Source organism: Lycorma delicatula, chromosome 2 (genome assembly GCF_047948215.1).
Source record: "Lycorma delicatula isolate Av1 chromosome 2, ASM4794821v1, whole genome shotgun sequence".
In the NCBI taxonomy this organism is placed as follows: Eukaryota; Metazoa; Arthropoda; class Insecta; order Hemiptera; family Fulgoridae; genus Lycorma; species Lycorma delicatula.
This window is the reverse complement of record NC_134456.1, coordinates 225,093,842-225,113,016: the sequence shown is the minus strand read 5'-3', so window position 1 is coordinate 225,113,016 and position 19,175 is coordinate 225,093,842. Positions and strand designations below refer to the sequence as shown.

The window sequence follows — 19,175 nt, the reverse complement described above, 5'->3', positions numbered from 1 at the left end:
TTTAATTTTACATGGCCATACCTGTTTAGATGATTTTGCTGATATAAATAAATTTTCCTTTTATAAATAGCCTCAGGCACATCCTTAATTAATGTCTAACAGTTATCGGCTTGCATGTTAGTATTCCATTACCCTTTATAACGGCTTTCCATTATCAAAATGTCTTACTGGAAATGTTCACAGTGTTCATCACTTTCATCTCTGAGGTTGACCGGGAAAAAACCCAGATGTGAGCGGAGGAAATGTATTTTCAGACTATTACATCCCAGCTCTGTATGAAGTAAGAAGATGATTAACAATATTATGGTAATTGTCAAATTTTTGTTTGCCAAGAAAAGTTTTGCAAAAGTCTTTAAATGAAGCCCAAGCTCTACTTTCTACATTATTTAACACTGAGTTAAATACATCATCTTTGACCAACTCTCTTATTTGAGCATCAACAAATATTCCTTCTTTAATTTTTCCTTCACTTACATTCGGAAATTTCTGCCTGACGTACAAAAATCCGGGACTATCCTTCATTGCTTTTACAAAATTTTTCATTAGTCCTAGCTTGATATGGAATGGGGTAAAAATATTTTTTTTTGGGGTTCAACTAAGGGCTCATGAATAATATTTTTCCCATTTGGAGTTAAGTTGTCTCGTTTCTTCCACTCTTTGGTAACATAATGTTAATCCCTAGCTCGGCTGTCCCATTCGCAAAGAAAACACATGTACTTAGTATAACCTAACTGCATGCCTAACAAAATAGCTATAACTTTCAAATCACCACATATGTTCCAGCTATGATGTTTATTGTAATTTATTCTTTCAAGAGTGACTTTCATCACTCTTATGTTTCTTTCAAATTAATACCATAGGCGATTGGTATTGAAGGATATTTTTTACCGTTGTGTAGTAGAATCACTTTTAAACTATACTTGGATAAATCTAAAGGCATCAGTCCTCAGGTTTATGAAATTGTCCTGAGTGCAACATAAGCTCATCAATATTTGTGCAATAAACCAAATTATTTTCATCAATAAAGTACTGAGAGAGTTCTTTTTGTTGGCTTCAAAAGCCTGAAATTTTTGTATTTTTTGAATTAAATTCCAATCTTGCAGTCTTGATGCTAACTTCAGCTTGATTTTTTGATAAATTTATATCCCTAACAGACATTTAATTCATCTTGTGATATAAGATGTGGCTTATTGGAAGATAAATCAAAATCACTGTTGTCTTCTTCTGTACTGCCTGATTCTTCATTGCTGCTTTCATAACATACATTCACTGGTGGCTCAGGAACTGGAATAATTTCATTGTGAGGTACAGGTCTGATTGGAGATTGCAATGAAGCATATTTTACAGTATGTTTAGATTTTTTAGAAATTCTAGACAGACTTGTTAAACAAAAGTAACAATCGGTTACATGATCTTTTGGTTCACGCGAAACCATAGGTACACAACGTGCCAAAGCCTTCCCTGCACCTTTACCGTCACCCTCTCTTAAATATAGCCTTCCCCGTCACCCTCTCTTAAATATACAGAACAATTAGTGCATAATGTATGAGGAGCCCACGTCTTATCGTGATTACCAATTTTACACTGAAAGTACAAATGATATGCTTTTGTAATTAAAGGTGTAATGTTTTTTCTATTTGCTTTTACGGTAAACTCACCACATACATAACAAAAGGCATCCACATCATTTACATAATTTCGAGGCATTATGACACTGCACTGTTAACAAACTTAATGCAGCAATATGACTGAACAAACTAATTCATTCCTAAATCCAGTACTTAATACAAACAACACAGCTATGTTGGGTTGTTTTGACCTGCACAGACATGATTAATCTTGTCCATGAAGGCTTACTCTTCAGTATTAGATATGATGTCATAATATGATTTAATTTTTTGTCTAGTATGTTTATTTATAGCTTACAAATTATGTTAAAAAAGTTAAGTAATAAATAGTGAGCTAAAAAAATACAATATAGGAGCTTAAAATGCTACATACACGGTGAAAAATGAAAAAAATCCTTTAATTAAAATTAAAAATTTTTTCAAAAATGGTGGATGATCGAAAGATTCTGAGTTTGTATTCGTTTTCAGCATCAAAAAACAGATGATTAAAATCATGTACTGCATGTTAGGAAACAAAAATTATATTTATCATTGTAATTAGGTAAAATTACAATTACTATTTTCTATTTTGAATGAAAAAAAATCATTATATCATAACCAACAAAACCCTACCTCTTCTTTATATAGTGCAAATAAAATTTATTAAAACTGCTATAAAATCTTGGTAATAAATTATGTAGAGAATTTAATTTTGTATATATTTTACTTTTTAACATATAATACCAAACTATTAAGAAATTACAATGTGTTTTTGGGATACAACTAGCTTACTTTCAAATAACATCTAAATTATTCTTTCTTAAGATCTTTTCAAAATTAATTATGTAGCTTCTCATTTGAAGTACTAGTGACACTGTTAGTAACACCCACCTTAAAAAAGTCAAGAAACTTCTTTACAGTGTAGTCAAATAATACTCAAGCTGAACAGTGTTTATTCATTTAAGATGTATGCATTTCGTAACCTATTTAAGACAGACACCATAAATTCCTCTATGAAGATAATGCAAGGTAACATAAGTTATTGTCACGGTAAATCCACTGAAGGAACTACAAAATAGCTCTTAAAAGACCTTATGGAAGAACAATTTCCATATAATGCAAAGTGAATCGTAAATAATCTTTAATATTATAAAGTACTATCATGTTTAGTCATTCTGTTCAATGAACAAATAAATCACTACTTACAAAAAGGCAGACATTTATTAAAAAAAATTGTGTATTTATAAATTGAGGCGTAAGATTGTTCTATATTTGACTTTTGAGAAGAAATCAACAGAAAACTACCTATTCCTTATCCTAGAAATGCATCTTATAACTCTTCCCATCAACATATTATTAAAACATGATTAAGAATACTAAACGATTGCTGAATTATAAGTATAAAACAATCCTACATTAGTTGATCTAACAGATTTATCTTTAAAATATAATTTCAAGTTTGTAAGGATGTGGTTTTTTAAATAATGCTATATGTACCTAAGTATGATGAAGATTTTAAGAAGTTCATCTATTTTGCATAAGCTACTGCTGGCGCCAGCAAATATAAGCAATAATTCTCTAATGCGAGAAGAAAAACATTCCATGTTGATACATTTTTACTACCTCAAGGAGCCAACTGATATTTTTATTTATTTTAATATTTTATTGTATTTTAAGAGAATTATATTAATTTTACGTTTTATTTAATTTTTACATTTGTAATCTGGAAAGATGGCACAGTGCATTATTATGCAGTTCTGTGTGCCAACAAAATAGCATTTACTGAGCTCATAGAACTGTACTGTATGTCAAACAGTTGATTTATTCTGATACTCTGTCTAATTTTGTGTAAATTTACAGGGTTTTCTCTAAATAATATTTAAAATTACAAATAAACAAGCATTTATTTAATTTAGAATATAGTTTCAAACGAATTGTCTACAAATTGCACAGGTTGGCAAAATTTACAGGTAATTTGAAAATTGCTTGATCAGAATAAAAAAAATTAAAATAACACACGTAAGTGGTTTAGTATCTACTAGTTTATTTGTAATTTTAAATACTTTTAAAAATTGAGTAGTGATAGTGACTGAGGAGAGTAATTAAAAAAGTGAAATGTTGAGACTGGTGTTGGGTAGGCGGTGGTTGAAGGGAAGTGTGGGAGGAGAGTTTTGTACTTCAAACTCTGCAATTGTATGATTGGCAGATATGCTACTACTAGTTAGGAAAAAGTTCCTTGAATATCTTCTTTAACCATGGGTGAAATAATTAAAATTATGATATAAATTTTTTGATTCACATATTAGAAACCATTATTCCCAGACTGTTCTTTTCTTAAAAGAGATAAAGCGAATAATGAATATGTGCATGTTAAATAATTGTAAAACATATGAAATTAAATAAATTATTATTTACAATGATAAGAAAATGTTAAACGTGAGACTTCTGTTCTGCCAATAAAGGCCATTTAATTTTTTTTTTTAACAACAATGCAATGTTAAAAATACATCTATACATCTACACTTTGTTATCACTCACTTTATGTAAAACTCTTTTTATTTTTAACAGTGTATGGAAAAAATTAAAAAGAAAAAAATAGAAACAAACTGTTAGCTAAATTGGACTGAACGAACTATCTTATCGCAACAGTTAAAACATATTTCATTTGAAGACTATATGAATTATGATGTAGAAAAAATACTGTTGTGTGCATTAGTAGCAAATTAAACATGGCAACTGGATGTCACTTGAATGGAAGGGAATTGTAAATAGAAAAATTGAGTTCTATACCTGTACAAATGCTATATTGATGACAAGCAGTAATCAACATATTAATTTAATGTATGCAAATTAAACCTTAGATTGTTACACTTAGATAAAGGATACATTATCATTCTTGCTTTAGCAAACAATGGTCTACATAAAATAACAATACAAAACAAAACAGCTGAGAATTAAGATTTGTGATCAAAGGTAAATAAAATGGTGACATAATTTAGACCAATTCTACAACAGCAATGAAAAATTGTTAAGAAAAACATATCTAATTCCCATTTTATTAAAATATAAAATTAACCACAAAAATGGACTCATAATATAATAGAAATAATGGCAAAAAGTTAACAGGAAAAAATTACAGCAATGCCTATTTTCTAATGATGAACTGCTTTAATATATTAAACGATCAGACAATATAAGTGTGATCAAAAAGCTTGTCTTCCAGTTTTTATCTCCTGGGAAAACATGGCTTTATAGCTGGTTTTTGGTACGGGCAATTTCTGACAAAACAACCCTATAAAAATATAATCAATAATCTGGGTGTACAAAAAAAATATTGGGGTTTTTATTTGTTATAATATCTTTTCGATGAGGTGTATAGTATTGATTTGAGGCTAGAATCAAAGAGCAAAAAAAAAACAGTGGCTGCACACATGGCCATATTACATTGATCTTTCCTCTTGATAGCATCATTAGCAAACTCCTGAACAGAAAACCTGTGTTTGGACTTTGTGTTAAATGTAAACCTGTAGTTATAGTTCAATGTGTGTTCAGTAGAAAATTTATTAGTGATTAACCAAGTGATTGTAACATTCGTAGATGGCATAATCAGTCTGAAACATCTGGATGTCTGTGTAAATGTGTCAAGGAGTCCTTGCATAGTCCTAAAAAAATCTCTTTTGGCCCGCCAGAGTGCAGAGGTAGATTTCACAGGTGCTAAGTAGGGAACAAAAAGTATTTCCACCTTAGAATTAAGAAAAACTTCAAATTTATTCAATATGGCAACTGTTGTATATGAAAAAAAGTTTCACATGTTTAGCATACAAGCCTTCTTATAATTCCAGCAACATTTTGGTCATATTAAGAATTGTTTCAGACAAAATTTTTAGGTAATGTTTAGAGGACTAATGATCGGTTAAAACCGATTCGATACAGTGCCTATTAAGGGAGGTACAATTTTTTTATCTTCAAAACCCCATTTTTTTCACCCCTTGGGCCAATGGTTGCTGGTAACAAAAAACCTTTCTTAGATAAGTTTTAGGCCCTTATCCAAAGATTTGTAGGAACTTTAAATGAATTTTATATTTTACTTAATAAGAAAGTTATAGCGATATTTTGTTTTTTCAAAAAAGCCCCTCATGGTCTGATTTTGCTCATTAATGAACTTGACCGAGATTTTAGGTCGTTATATTTTCTGCATCAATTTGAAAGTGATTGGTGCAAAATTATGGCAGTTATCGTTTCCACAAGAAAGTGAAATATATATATAAACTTTTGAACTGACGGTGGTTTTGGGGTCTGAGCGAACTTTTCTGGAAGTCGAATTACAGTACCCATTAAAATAGGTAGCTTTCTTATGAAATCTACCTAAAATCTGTTAGGAAGACCAGCTGACACTAACAATGATGATGATGATGACAGTGCAGGATGATTTAAGGAAAAGTTTATATATGCAACCATACTGTTTATAGCTGTTTGAAGCCTACTGAATATACTGTATGTGCCAAACTCGTTATCAAAATGTTACAGCAGTTAGATGAAGACTTTCTTGATCATATGGTTAGTGAGGAGTTAACAATTCATCTTAGTAGAAAAGTTAATACAGATAATGTCTGTTTCTGGGGATCAGAAAATCCCCATGGAATTTTAAAATGTGAAAGGGACAGCCCAAATTAAATGTTTTTGTGCAATATTCCAATGGCATGTATATGGGCTGTTCACTTTCATTGAAGCAAGTGATGTTAGTCGCAACATACCCAAATAAGCAACAGGAGTTGCTGCTTATTTGGATATGCTGCATGCATGTCTTTTTCTTAAACTGAAAGACGCACCAGAAATTTTTTTTTTCTTTTTTCTGTTTAGCCTCTGGAACCAATGTAAGGTATTACTTCAGAGGATGATATGTATGAATGTAAATGAAATGTAGTCTTGTACAGTCTCAGGTCAACCATTCCTGACATGTGTGGTTAATTGAAACCAAATCACCAATATCCACAATCTAGTATTCAAATCTGTATTAAAGTAACTGCCTTTACTAGGATTTGACTTTGAAATCAGCTGATTTGTGATGACAAATACACCACTAGACCAACTTGGTGAGTAGAGAATTTTATTTGGCAGCAAGATAGTCTTACTGGCATGTACGGGATTGATTAGCATGGGCCCAATGATAGCAGTTGCAGTGGCCTCCAAGATTACCCAATCTAACTCAAATGTGATTTTTTCTTTGGGCTTTTATACGGGATCTTATGTACGTGCCTACACTACCTACTATCTACCTTTGATTAACAGATTTGAAGGAGCTGTCACTTCCTTTACTTCAGACATGCTGATTTAAGTATGGGACAAACTTCCTATCAGTTGGATGTGTGCCGCGTGATAAAGGGTGCTTACATTGAACACTTGTAGGGAAAACTGCAAGTGTTGCCCTTTCATTTTATTTGCAATTTATTAATGCATGTCAAAGTTAAGAGATATTAGCTTTCAAACTCAGATTTTATTTTTTGTACACTCTGTCTATTAAAGTGTGGACTTTTATTTTTATTCTCATCAAATTTCAGGTCATTATGATGACAAGAGGCTTTTTAAGTAAAAAAATTTACATCCATTTCAAGTAACTGAATCAAAATTATTTAATTGTAGAAAGTTTTATAACAAAAATTATCCAACCATAAATTTGGACAGGTTGCTAAAAAAAACAAGAATGAAATTAAAAAAAATCTCTTTTTTCTGTTATCAGTGTAACCCTCCCATACTGAATGTATGGTAAATCATTAGTGGTGACAGTATTAGGAAGGAATTACTTTGTTATTACATGTCCGCTAGTCAGATATTTTTGTAATTGTATAACAACACTGCATTCATTTATTTTAATACCATTGTAATTAATTTCTAATTAATATATTTTGTATAATATTATGTTTTTCAATTATATACATTTAATTATATTATATCAATTATATATAATACTATATTTTTATATCATATATATTATGTGATCATATAAAAACATAATATCAATAATATTATGTTTTTCAATTATATATTTATTATTATATATTATAATTTTATATATATATATATATATATATATACAATTACTAAAAAAGTTAATTAATAAAAAAGAATCATAGAAAAATATAGAAAAATAAATATATTCCACTTAAACATTTGTCTTAGTTCTTTGCATTACACTGTATGTATTATTGTCACATCAGTAAGGCTTTTTTTTTTTTAAGTACTTGATGAAATATTAAGCTACAGATTTTTAATAGCAAAATTAATTATTTATTAATCATTTGATTATAAATAAACACTGATTATTGCTTCAAGAAAATGTTATATTTTTAATATTAGATTGTACTATAATCGGATAGTAGTGGCCTTTATTCCCTTTTTTGTGAAAACAATAAACAAACATTACAAGAACATTTTTTGATGAATATTATTCTAATTTCAGACAATGAAATGTTTAACTTCAGTTATAAACTAACACCAAGTGTTAATTTATCAAATAATTATTATGAGTAAACTGATCTGAAATTTTATAGGGTTCATATTTTAACATTTACACATTTTACAACTTTTCCTGCTAAGAAATTGAATATTTAAAAAATAATGTAAAAGAATAATGTTTTTTTACATTTCTCTTTCAGTTTAAATGGTTTAGTGTTTTATATAATTTCTTTTCAGAAATAATGTAAATTACAATAGATTTTAATTTGGCACGAATTATGTTATAAATATTAAGTGATAAAATTAAAATAGTTCAAACTAAAATGTCTTCTTTCATTACTCTAATTTAGATCTCCATAAAATCAATATTATAAACCTATTTCAGAGCATAAGGCACTACCCATACAACTGACCATACCTAAAGGCTGAATTTAATTTTTCATAGTGGAAATGTTCTGGAGCTAATCCCATAACAACTGCATTTTTTGGTTCTTCTTCCAGATCTAAACCTGTAAAATTATACACAACACAATAATATGAGGATGGTTAAAATATAAGCAATAATTTTTTTCTCCTTCCTTACTATAATAAATCTTTAATGCCACATTTGTGATATGTTGAAATGAGTAAAGTAATGATCAAAATCTTTTATCACTCTATCAGTGACACAAATCTGGACAAGATGGGTCAAACAGTATTGAAAAAAAAAAATTATAAAACTTCTCTCCAATGATTACCTTAAGTCTTCTTAAACTTTAAGTAGATCTCAAATACAGTTTGAAAATGAATGTTTATCAAAGCAAGAGGAAAAATCATTTTTGAAAGAGGTTCTTAAAATTGTAGAAAACAATTTTTCAAACTGTACACTCTTGGCTGTGGTAAACATTTATCTTTATACAGTGATTCTAAATAGTAAAGATTTTTATTACGGAATACTATAAGCCTTGAACTTGAATATTGTGGTACTCCAAATACTGCTTTCTTACTGCTTACTCACCTGGGATATCACTGCTTCATTTGCTCACCAACCAGTATATAAGTGTCACATATAAACTCTCAAATTTTCAAAATTATATTTCTTGAGAAAGAGAAGTAGTTCATATTACTTTATCACATTTACTAATAAATTGTATTCTATACACCAATTGAATTTTATCCAAATTAGTGAGGAACAACACTGTGACCTCCCGCTGTCAGCAATTCTTGTTGTATTAACAAATGAAATGACTTTCAAACTGTACATTTAGTATAACAGTTGCTCAGTTGTACACAAACTGTTAGGTTATAATATAACATAGATTAAATGTTATGGTTCATTATCTGATATAATGAGCAATCAACAAATTATGAATTGCACATAAACATATACTTATTGTTAAGTTGTTAACAAGTCAATATCATAAGAAATGAAATCCAACATTCTGTACTTTTATATCTGACTATTTTCTTTATATATCTGCTTGGTGGGACATCTGGAACTAAGAAACTAATAAATAAAGAAAAAAATTAAAAAGAAGATTAGCATACAGAAAAAAAGATCTCTTTATGGTACATAAGAACAATATAAATCACGTCAGAATAAAGCAAGGTGAGAAAATGATCGACCAGGTTTAGAAATTCACATATTTGGGAACAATAAAAGAAAAAGGAAGACTAAACAGTTGGAAGGATACAGAAGACATATCAGATCAGACATTCTATGATTGATCTCTCTGCCTTCATCATTATTATCTTTATATTTTCTATGTTCATCATAGAACTATCATATGGTAGACTTATAATCACCTCTATTATATTTCTTCCTACCAACTACTACCTTAAGTCTCCTCACTTATTTTAAATATTTAATTTTTAAATGTATTCTTGTTTTCAACTGAATATACTTTTAAGGTAGTTTCTAGGTTTTATCTATCATTTATTCAAAATTTAACTTTAAATTATTTTCCTGTAATATGTCTATATTCCATGACTGTTTTCATTTCTTAAACTTACCTATATTTCATATATATATATATATATATATATATATATATATATATATATGGCAGTAATTATTATATACTACTGTTATTATTATTTATACATTTTAAATAGTTGTTTATATATATAAGAGAAGGGTAGTATTATTTAGTAATAAACTTTACTGTACTGGTTACACCCCCTCAGAGGCAGATGCGGTGTTGTTAAAGCTGGACAATTCCCATCAAAGGATGGTTTGAATGAAGCGTGTAGTTGTGATGAACATCTATCCTGGCAGACCTTGGTAGTGGGCTCGGGTTATGACAGTAAGTTGGCCTGTATATCTGGTAATTCCGGGATGTAGTGTTGCTGTAGGGGCATAACTCACTGATACTGCCTGAAATAGGGAATGCGGAATATTGAATATTAGTTACGTAGTCACTGTGTGATCTCGTAACATATCTGTAATTTTAGGGCAAAATGTAATGTAGTGAATAGATTTTATTAGTGGTAGGTTAAATAAGAATATGCAACAGTGTGGAAACTGCTGTTCCTGCAATAGTTTGGCATTGCACCTCTGAACAAATTGGCTTTCAAGGAAATTTGAAAACATGCTATCTTGGTTGCCTGTCTGTCTGGTGACAGGAAGGTAATCTAAGTCCAGAAAGGTAGGTGGACAAACCCAGGGAGTCATCTGTGGGTACAGAAGGCTCTTTTGACATAGAAGTGGGTTCCTGCAGTTGTCATTTGGAAGGAGTTCCTGTGCTATGATGGGTAGTATGCATGGGTGTTCTCCTGGTGGTTTATGCTGTATGGGCAGTGGGGTGGGAAAAGAGCCAACCAATGCAAGTAATGTTGGTAGGGATACATCCCTTATAAAAGCTTAGATTAGATGAGCCAGTGGTCGCAAAACCAGTGGTGCTCACATGTCCTGCTCTCCCATCTCAAGGTTCGCTCTGTAACCTGGAAAGGGCAGTTGCTGCCATGTCTGTGGTAATGAGTGGGGTAGCAGCTGGGTATGCGCATCCAGATGGCAAGCTCTGAGAACGTCAGATTCACCCATCCTATTCTGATAAAGGACCCCATGATGTTAGGCGTGTGTACAGTGCTGGTTTCAGATTAAGACAGAGCTAGGCCTTATTTCTCTCATATTCAGCTGTCAGGCTTATCTTTAGTTTCGTGACTCTGCACAGGGGATGGTTTGTAAAGCAAAACTTGGTATGATAGACCGACGAGTATATGGTGTCTGGGATGGCAGTGGGGGCCTTGTGAGTCCTGGGTTGACTTCTTTTAATTGTATAAAAAAAGATTTACAACGTAATTGTGTACATAATAATATTATGGGACACCCCTGCTGACTCTCTGCACACGCTTTCTAAAACCCTGAGTTGTCCAACAGTCCAATATGGGTAGCTTTGTAAAAGATTCTGGTTCTTTGTTCACGTAGCGATCATAACACACACACAATTCATTTTAGATAGTTTCAAACACTTTATAAACTGATTTAATCTCTCCTAATTTAAAAAATGAAAAGTTGAAATTGCAACTTATACTTGAAAAATTTCAAATGAAACTCTTCATTCAAAGTGTTGTTTTTCAATTTCAGTATATTGTTACTAGCAGTAGAGTAGTTAAAAAATAATTTGAGAATATCAAAATATAGTAAATCATATCACAGCACACCTACCTTTTCTAATGAGATCTGTATGAAGTTAATTATGTACTGATCAGAATAAAATATTTATTTAGTAAAGAAACAATGACAGGCAAGAAAATAGAGATGTTGAGATTTACTGATGTTTTTTCTGTCAACAGACATCTTGAACAAGTAAGAAGAAATACTACATAGAATTGATTTATAAGCTAGAGAGATAGCCCTTTAAAAATGAACAAAATAATGATATGGATCATAAACGAGAAAACATAGAAGGGGACAGTGTGATAAAACTTTAAATACTGTACTAAAGTTTGAGATAAGAACAGGATGAAGTGTCACAAAAGACAGTTCTAGAAATATGTAAGTAGTAAAGATATTTTTGTTCGTCAACAATGAAGTACTATGAAATAAATGTTAATTAAAAAAAAAAAATGACGATGTAGTTGAAACTAATTAGAAAAACGTTGTTAAAACTTGTAATGAGAAACTATGATGAATATGTAAAAAGATATAAAACAGTATCATTTATTTAGGCCTGTAGTCAATAAAAATTAAGGAAAAAGAAAATAAAGTTTAAAAATATACATATTTAGTAAAAAGTAAGACCATTACCTGAAAGATAAAAAGTATTATATATTAGTAAAAATAAAACAAGTATCACTGATTATACTACTTTTTTAAAGAGCATTTTTTTTGCAGAGGCTGAAATATATAATATATATATCTGTAAATATCTCAAGGAAGAAAAAAGATACAGTACCAACTATATGAAACACAAATTAGACAAAATTTACAATATATCATTACTATTACTAAATATTGTAATTTTAATATTCATTACACTGGTCAACAAAAAAAAAATTGGAACTTAGATAAAAGTAGGTGAATTCAAATGTATTTTTACGCTGAATCTTAAAATGAAATCAGTTTTTCTTCATCAGCCTCAGATTTTTAGTTATGACTTTAAAATATTGAAAAACTTCTTAAATATAGAATAAAAAAATAATAATAATTACAATTAAAATTCCTACATTTATTTTAAAGACATTTATGTCTATCTTCATTTCTTTTTTCTTATTTTCCTTGTGTTCAGTGAAGTTTTCTCTTTTTATTATCCAGCAGTAGTCACTCATAGATTTATCCCATCTGTTCTGATAATGCTCCACCTGCAATATATCTTGGTGAAAACTTTGTCCTTGTTTGTTGCTGATGTCACCCAAGTTTAAAGGGAAAAAGTCCAAATTAGAATGAAAAAATGAATTTTCAGTGACATTCTGTGGCTTAAATTTTTATAGTTCTCAAAGAGTTCATTTATATGCTGATCATGGTTTTCAACTTTTTTGTTTCCAAGAAAACCAGTAATGACATCTTTGAATGACTTCTATGCTGGTAGTTCTTTAGTATTCACTTTGCTGTCAAATATATTTTCATGAATTAATTTTCTTATTTGTGGCCTGATGAATATTCTCTCTTTTAATTTGGCTTCACTTAATTGTGAAAAAACCTTAGCCAAACATTTACAGCGTCTCCATATTTATCTAATTCTTTTACAAAATTCTTCATTAGGCCTAATTTTATGTGTAGTGGTGGCAAAATAATACAATCTGCTTCGCTGTGAGTGTTCATCATACTTAACAGCTTTTACAATTTTTGACATACTTTCATATGCATCTTTCATTCCTACAGCCTGTGCTACTGATATAGAAGAAAAATTATCAAGTTATGCAACAACACTGCTTTTAAACTTTTTTTTTTGATGAGTCTATAAATAAACGCCAATTATGAATAACATATTCAATGTCCAGTTCAAACATAAGCCATTTAACATCATGGCAGGAACAAATTAAACCATCTCTTTTAACCTTCTCCCATCACAAAGATCTGCACTTGATTAGCGCTCTGCGAAAATATGTTGATATCTGACTGTCTCCCTTCATAGTTTTATTCTACCCTCTTCTGAAAAAAATGTCAAAAAATTACAGTATATTAAAGAGATTTAACAGATTCTGACAAAAAAAACCGTTACGATTGGATATTTTTTATGCCTGTAACAACAAAAAAATTAAAACAGTATAAAAATTACAATAATTTAATTACAGAATATTTTTTGCGCATTTTTACCGTGTTTTTTATTAGCAAAATTTTTTTTTTGCTTTGAGTTTATGAAACATAAATTGCTGATTTTAAAAATAATACTTTCAAGCAAATCGGTTGAAAATTGAGTAAAATATGATGAAAAACCCATGTCATAAATCACAGATTAGTAACATGTGTTAGTATAAGTGAAAGTAGATTCAGAAAACTAAACCCACCGGGTTGGTCTAGTGGTTAACGCGTCTTCCCAAATCAGCTGATTTGGAAGTCGAGAGTTACAGCGTTCAAGTCCTAGTAAAGCCAGTTATTTTTACACGGATTTGAATACTAGATCTTGGATACCGGTGTTCTTTGGTGGTTGGGTTTCAATTAACCACACATCTCAGGAATGGTCGAACTGAGAATGTACAAGACTACACTTCATTTACACTCATACATATCATCCTCATTCATCCTCTGAAGAATTATCTAAACAGTAGTTACCGGAGGCTAAACAGGAAAGAGAAAAAAAAAAGATTCAGAAAACTACTTTTTATAAAAATCCCCACCATTCAAAAGACTATTCAGATTGACAAAAACATTTTTACTGTATACTGTTATTCATTACGAATCGATATGTGTTACATGTTTACTGATATCATTTGTCAGAAAAGATATTTATAGACCCCAAGTAAAAGTGACGTATTTATGCCATAAATTCTTTTTTTTTTGTGTGTGCTGTACATCATAATTTATTATGTGTTTCAATACATTGATATGTTGCTACTAAGATAAGCTATTTTTGTAAATAATAAATAAATCCATAATCGTCATAACAATTATAATACACAAGTCACATACACACACACAACCACACATTTCTGAGAAAAATGGTCATATTCTTTCTAGTCTAAATAAAACATTTTACATTGTATAAACGTCGTTCAAATTGTGTAATAAAACTGATTCCTTTGTGAATATAAAATAAAATAATTTACTTAGATGCCATATAAAATGATTTTGTAACAGCGTTTTAAAACTGACGCCGTACATAACCAGTTCCAAGACTAAATGATTTGAAACGGTTAAATTATTTCAATAAATATTCATTTCGATTTTTATATACTGAAATTTTTCTATCCTTTCTAATAAATTCCATTCTTTAATACGTGAACCTAGTAGTTCTGCATGTTGTTTCGACAAATACATGTCACAAATTAGGTTGCTCAGTTCTGCTTGTGTGATGAGGTGAGGTTCAGTATTTCATTCTTCTGGAATGTAATTAATATCTATTAAGTTGAGGATTCATCAGTTGAGCCTTCTGGGATTCAGAAATTTCTTTCCAAGAAATTGGAGCGATTGGAATCGGTAATTCAACACCATGAAGTACTGGTCTCATAGCTGAATGAATATTTGGGTAAGCAATACAGCTTTTATTGTTTGAATTGAAACCAGTAACATTTATTAAGCAAAAATAGGAGTATCATAATGGTTAGCAGGCTCTCTCCATATCATATGTAAGTCAAAAGACAAATTTCCTTTTAACCACGTAATTAGTTTAATATAGCACTTGATGCATGGTACATGTGGAGCCCAGGATTTATCTTGGTCTCCCAAAGGACAGTCAAAATAAAGTTTGTAAGCAGTTTTCAGAAAATCTGATACTGGTTTTCGATGACCTTTTCTAGTGAATTCTCTGCAAATGTAACAAAAAATATTTGGAAAATTTTTACTAGCTCGATTTTTATTCACTGTAAAATTCAAAATGTTTTAATGAATGAAAGTAAACTGAAATATTACAGAAATACTTACTTAACTATAAAAATAATTAAGTTTTAATTTATAAATACTTAATTATTTTAAATACTTCATAAAATTGTTTCACCATGGAGTGCAATAAAACACAGCGTGAAACAAAAAAACACAAATCTTGATGTTCAATAAAATTATACCAAAAGTTGTTCTGTCATAAAACTCTTTCACTAAATTTATGGCATCACTTATGAAACAATCTTTATATGTGTATGATAAAACCATTACCACAACTAAAAAACACAGCAAGTCATACCAAGAGCTGAACTCATACTGAAGAAAATGTCATGTTGAATTACTCATTACTTGACTCACTGACATGAAATGAAATCATTTGACTGTTTATCAAATATAGATCTACAGCATGCATCACAATAAAAATCGGATGTGAATAAGCAAACATACAGACGTACTAATTTATTTCTATTGTTTGTTCCATGAATAATAGAACAAATTCATTTAAGCTGTTTAACTTAAGAATGTTATGTGATGGGTTGTTTCGGAATACATTTTCAGATTCATTATATAAAATACTATATAGAACACCTACTCCCTTTTCAGTTACAATTTTATGTTGATCAGTGTTATTTAACATATTGGGTGTTAAAAAAAACTAAAAAAGAGATTCTTAAAATGAGTGTGCTATTGGAGAAATTAAACAAAATTTCTAATTAACAAAGGTCTGACATAGCCTCTGAAATCAGCTTGGTCATCTAACTGATTTCAAAACAAGCCTAACAAAAAATTTAGCCCAAATGTTAGTATAAAAGTTCAACTAGTAATTAAAATTTAGCAAATGTATAATTAAATTAGCATACTTCAATTAAGTTTACATGAAAAGCTAATGATTCTACTCCATAGCAAAAACACAGATAAACATGATACATGAATATAAAAGTTTCCTCCTAAACGTTGCAGGTATATTCCTCTGAGAAAAATATTGAACATTGGCACAAAAACATGGGTCTGGAAGTGCTTTGTTTTTAAATTTTGACTGGAGAAATACTTTAGAAAAAAATTACACAGCAAAAATGTTTATATGATTCTTGGCCTGAAAAACTAAAAAAAAATGGTTTTAGAATTGTATCTCTACTAAATTCCAAAATGAAAAGCCTAAATTATTAGAATCAAATAGAACACTATTTCAGGTTTAAAGTAAATTTATTTGTTTTAGTGCAGTAAACAAAAAGAATTTATTTTTGAGAAAATGTTTTTCAAGTAAAATCAATTAAAAATAAAAATTTAATTAAACTGACTTATTTATTTACTTCTTTTTTAAGCTATTGTGTACATGCTATAAACGTAATTACAGTCTGTTAATGAGACAAATTTTTGTAATAAAAGAACCGAGCCTGACTAAGCTTCAAACAGGTTACAAAATGAAAGCAGGATTCCATTCCACTGACCTCTGCGGTATAGTGGTAGCTTTGCTGACGAATTAATTATTAGTTTAAAACCAAACCAATAACCACTTTGATACTGTAGAAAAATTCAAACTCAGATTAAATAAAAAAAAAAAAGAAGAAAACGAAGAATTAAATAAATTATCAGATTAATAGTAGCTTTTAGTCAATTAAGAGCTAGTTAGGTTTTATTTTTTAAGGTTGTGTTTTGTCATGCTGAAAATAAATAATTGTTTAATTACCTACCAGTAAACAACAAAATGAGAACTTGGAATAGTTCTGAAAACCAGAACTCATTTATCAAAATATATTTATATACATACAATAATAAAAAAAAAATCTTTCACTCTAACTGTACGTAATTATATGTATATCACATTATTATAAAATAAAAAACATATGAGATTAAAGTACTAATTATGTGTTTATTTAAATATAAACACGTGAAACAATGCTAAGGTAAATAAATAAAATATAAAAATTACTACAATACAGTTCACAATTTAGAAGACACTAGTGAAAATTATTTTGAGCACTTGTTAAGAGGATGGAGAAAAAAGATTTTTATAAAATTGGTATTGTTTAAAAATTCATCAAGAGAGTAATATCGTTCCATGAACGAAAATCTTTTAACTGCATTTTAAATAAATTGGTAGAAAGATTTTTCAAATGGTTTGGCAATTTATTAAAAATGCCAGTGTTATCATAAGGCCTTTTCTTATAAGTGAAGTATTGTATTGAATTATGTGAAAATAGTTCTGTTGACTAGTTTAGCAGGGGGTGGTATTATTTTTTAAGAATTTAAGAATAAGTGACTAATTATTTTAGCAAAGATAATAAAATATAATAACAAGATGCAACAAACTGATTAGAATTCAGAAAAAAATAATTTTCAAAATTTGATTCTTGTTAAAGATAAAAAAAAGAAGAAAATTTTGAACACTTTCAATTTACATGTTAAATAAAGAAACAAATATATTATAAACACAATGTAACTGTAACTAACTAACTCTAAAGCTAATAAAAATACAACCTTCAAATTCTTCCAGTGCTCTCTTATCTACTATTAACATTGGTTTTAAAGATTCAGATTCAATCATCTTTCTAGCAGCAGACAATGAGGACATAATTTCTGAACGTTGTAGATCAAATCCAAGTTTGCATAGCCTCTCAAACAAGCATCTCTGAGATTCTTTAGTTGTGTTTGTAACAAACCTCACAACTACATTTGTAGTACGCAATCTGATAAACAAGAGTAAAAGAAATATTTAAAAAACAATAATAATAATAATAATAATAATAAGTAATTAAAATTAACCTCACCTAAAAGATAACTTTAGGACAATTTTTAGTTTTGCAAAATGCGAGGCAAGTAAAAGACAATTTTTAATATTAAAGATTAAAAACTAAGAAATCAAAAACTATTACTATTTTCTTTCTAAATCAATTAAACAACTAAACAAAACCCTTGATAAAAAGTTACCCTTGAAGTTATTAGTTAAAGATAAATAATTATACAGAACATGTTTAATTAAAATTGGTATCAAGCAATATTTTGGTGGAAATAATGTACAGAAATGCAAACAAATAATGAAGGTACAAAAAAAATGATATGCATCAGAGATATAATTCAATCACATTTCCTCTGTTAAAAAGAAAATATAAACATCAGAAGTAATCATCTTTACTAACAAACAAGAATTTTAATTATTTTAATCACGTAAAACTGGGCTGAAAAGCTTATTAGATAAGATTACACAACCAACATCTGAACAAAATCAAATATAGCACTAAATTTAGATGATTTTTATAATTAGTACAACATAAATAAGTTTTGACTTCATTTTAAATGGAACTAACTTTAACGATATGAAATAAATAAAAAGCTTTCATAATATCAATAGTGTACACAAAACAGTTAAATTTTTTTAACAGATGATACCATAACATAACCTCATCGCATTTTTTATAACATACGTATAAAATCATTAATGCATCACTGACAAAAGAGAAAATAATAGTCACTACAAAACAGGCATACTTTTTTAGGGCTTCAACAGCACCGGGAATAATTTCATTTTCAACATGAAGAGTTCCACTTAAATCTATTAGAACCGCTTTCAATCGACTACTGCCTGCCATTTTCTATGTTATCCTAAGCCTCCTAGTTTTCATTTGAGCACTGTTTCAGCTGTCCTTTTCGCTATTCTA

The 19,175-nt window shown here is 29.4% G+C and overlaps 1 protein-coding gene across 1 annotated transcript in view; it reads right to left on the bottom strand.

Annotated features, from left to right (window-relative positions):
• LOC142319702 (haloacid dehalogenase-like hydrolase domain-containing protein 2) overlaps positions 1–19,166 on the bottom strand; it is a 34,668-nt gene extending 15,502 nt beyond the window's left edge. Inside the window, exons 1-3 of the mRNA XM_075357276.1 lie at positions 19,006–19,166; positions 17,998–18,206; positions 8,479–8,569 (exon numbers count right to left, since the gene is read on the bottom strand). Coding sequence (XP_075213391.1) covers positions 8,479–8,569; positions 17,998–18,206; positions 19,006–19,106 — 401 coding nt within the window. The 5' untranslated portion in view covers positions 19,107–19,166. The remainder of the gene's footprint in view (positions 1–8,478; positions 8,570–17,997; positions 18,207–19,005) is intronic.
• Positions 19,167–19,175: the final 9 nt, after the last annotated feature.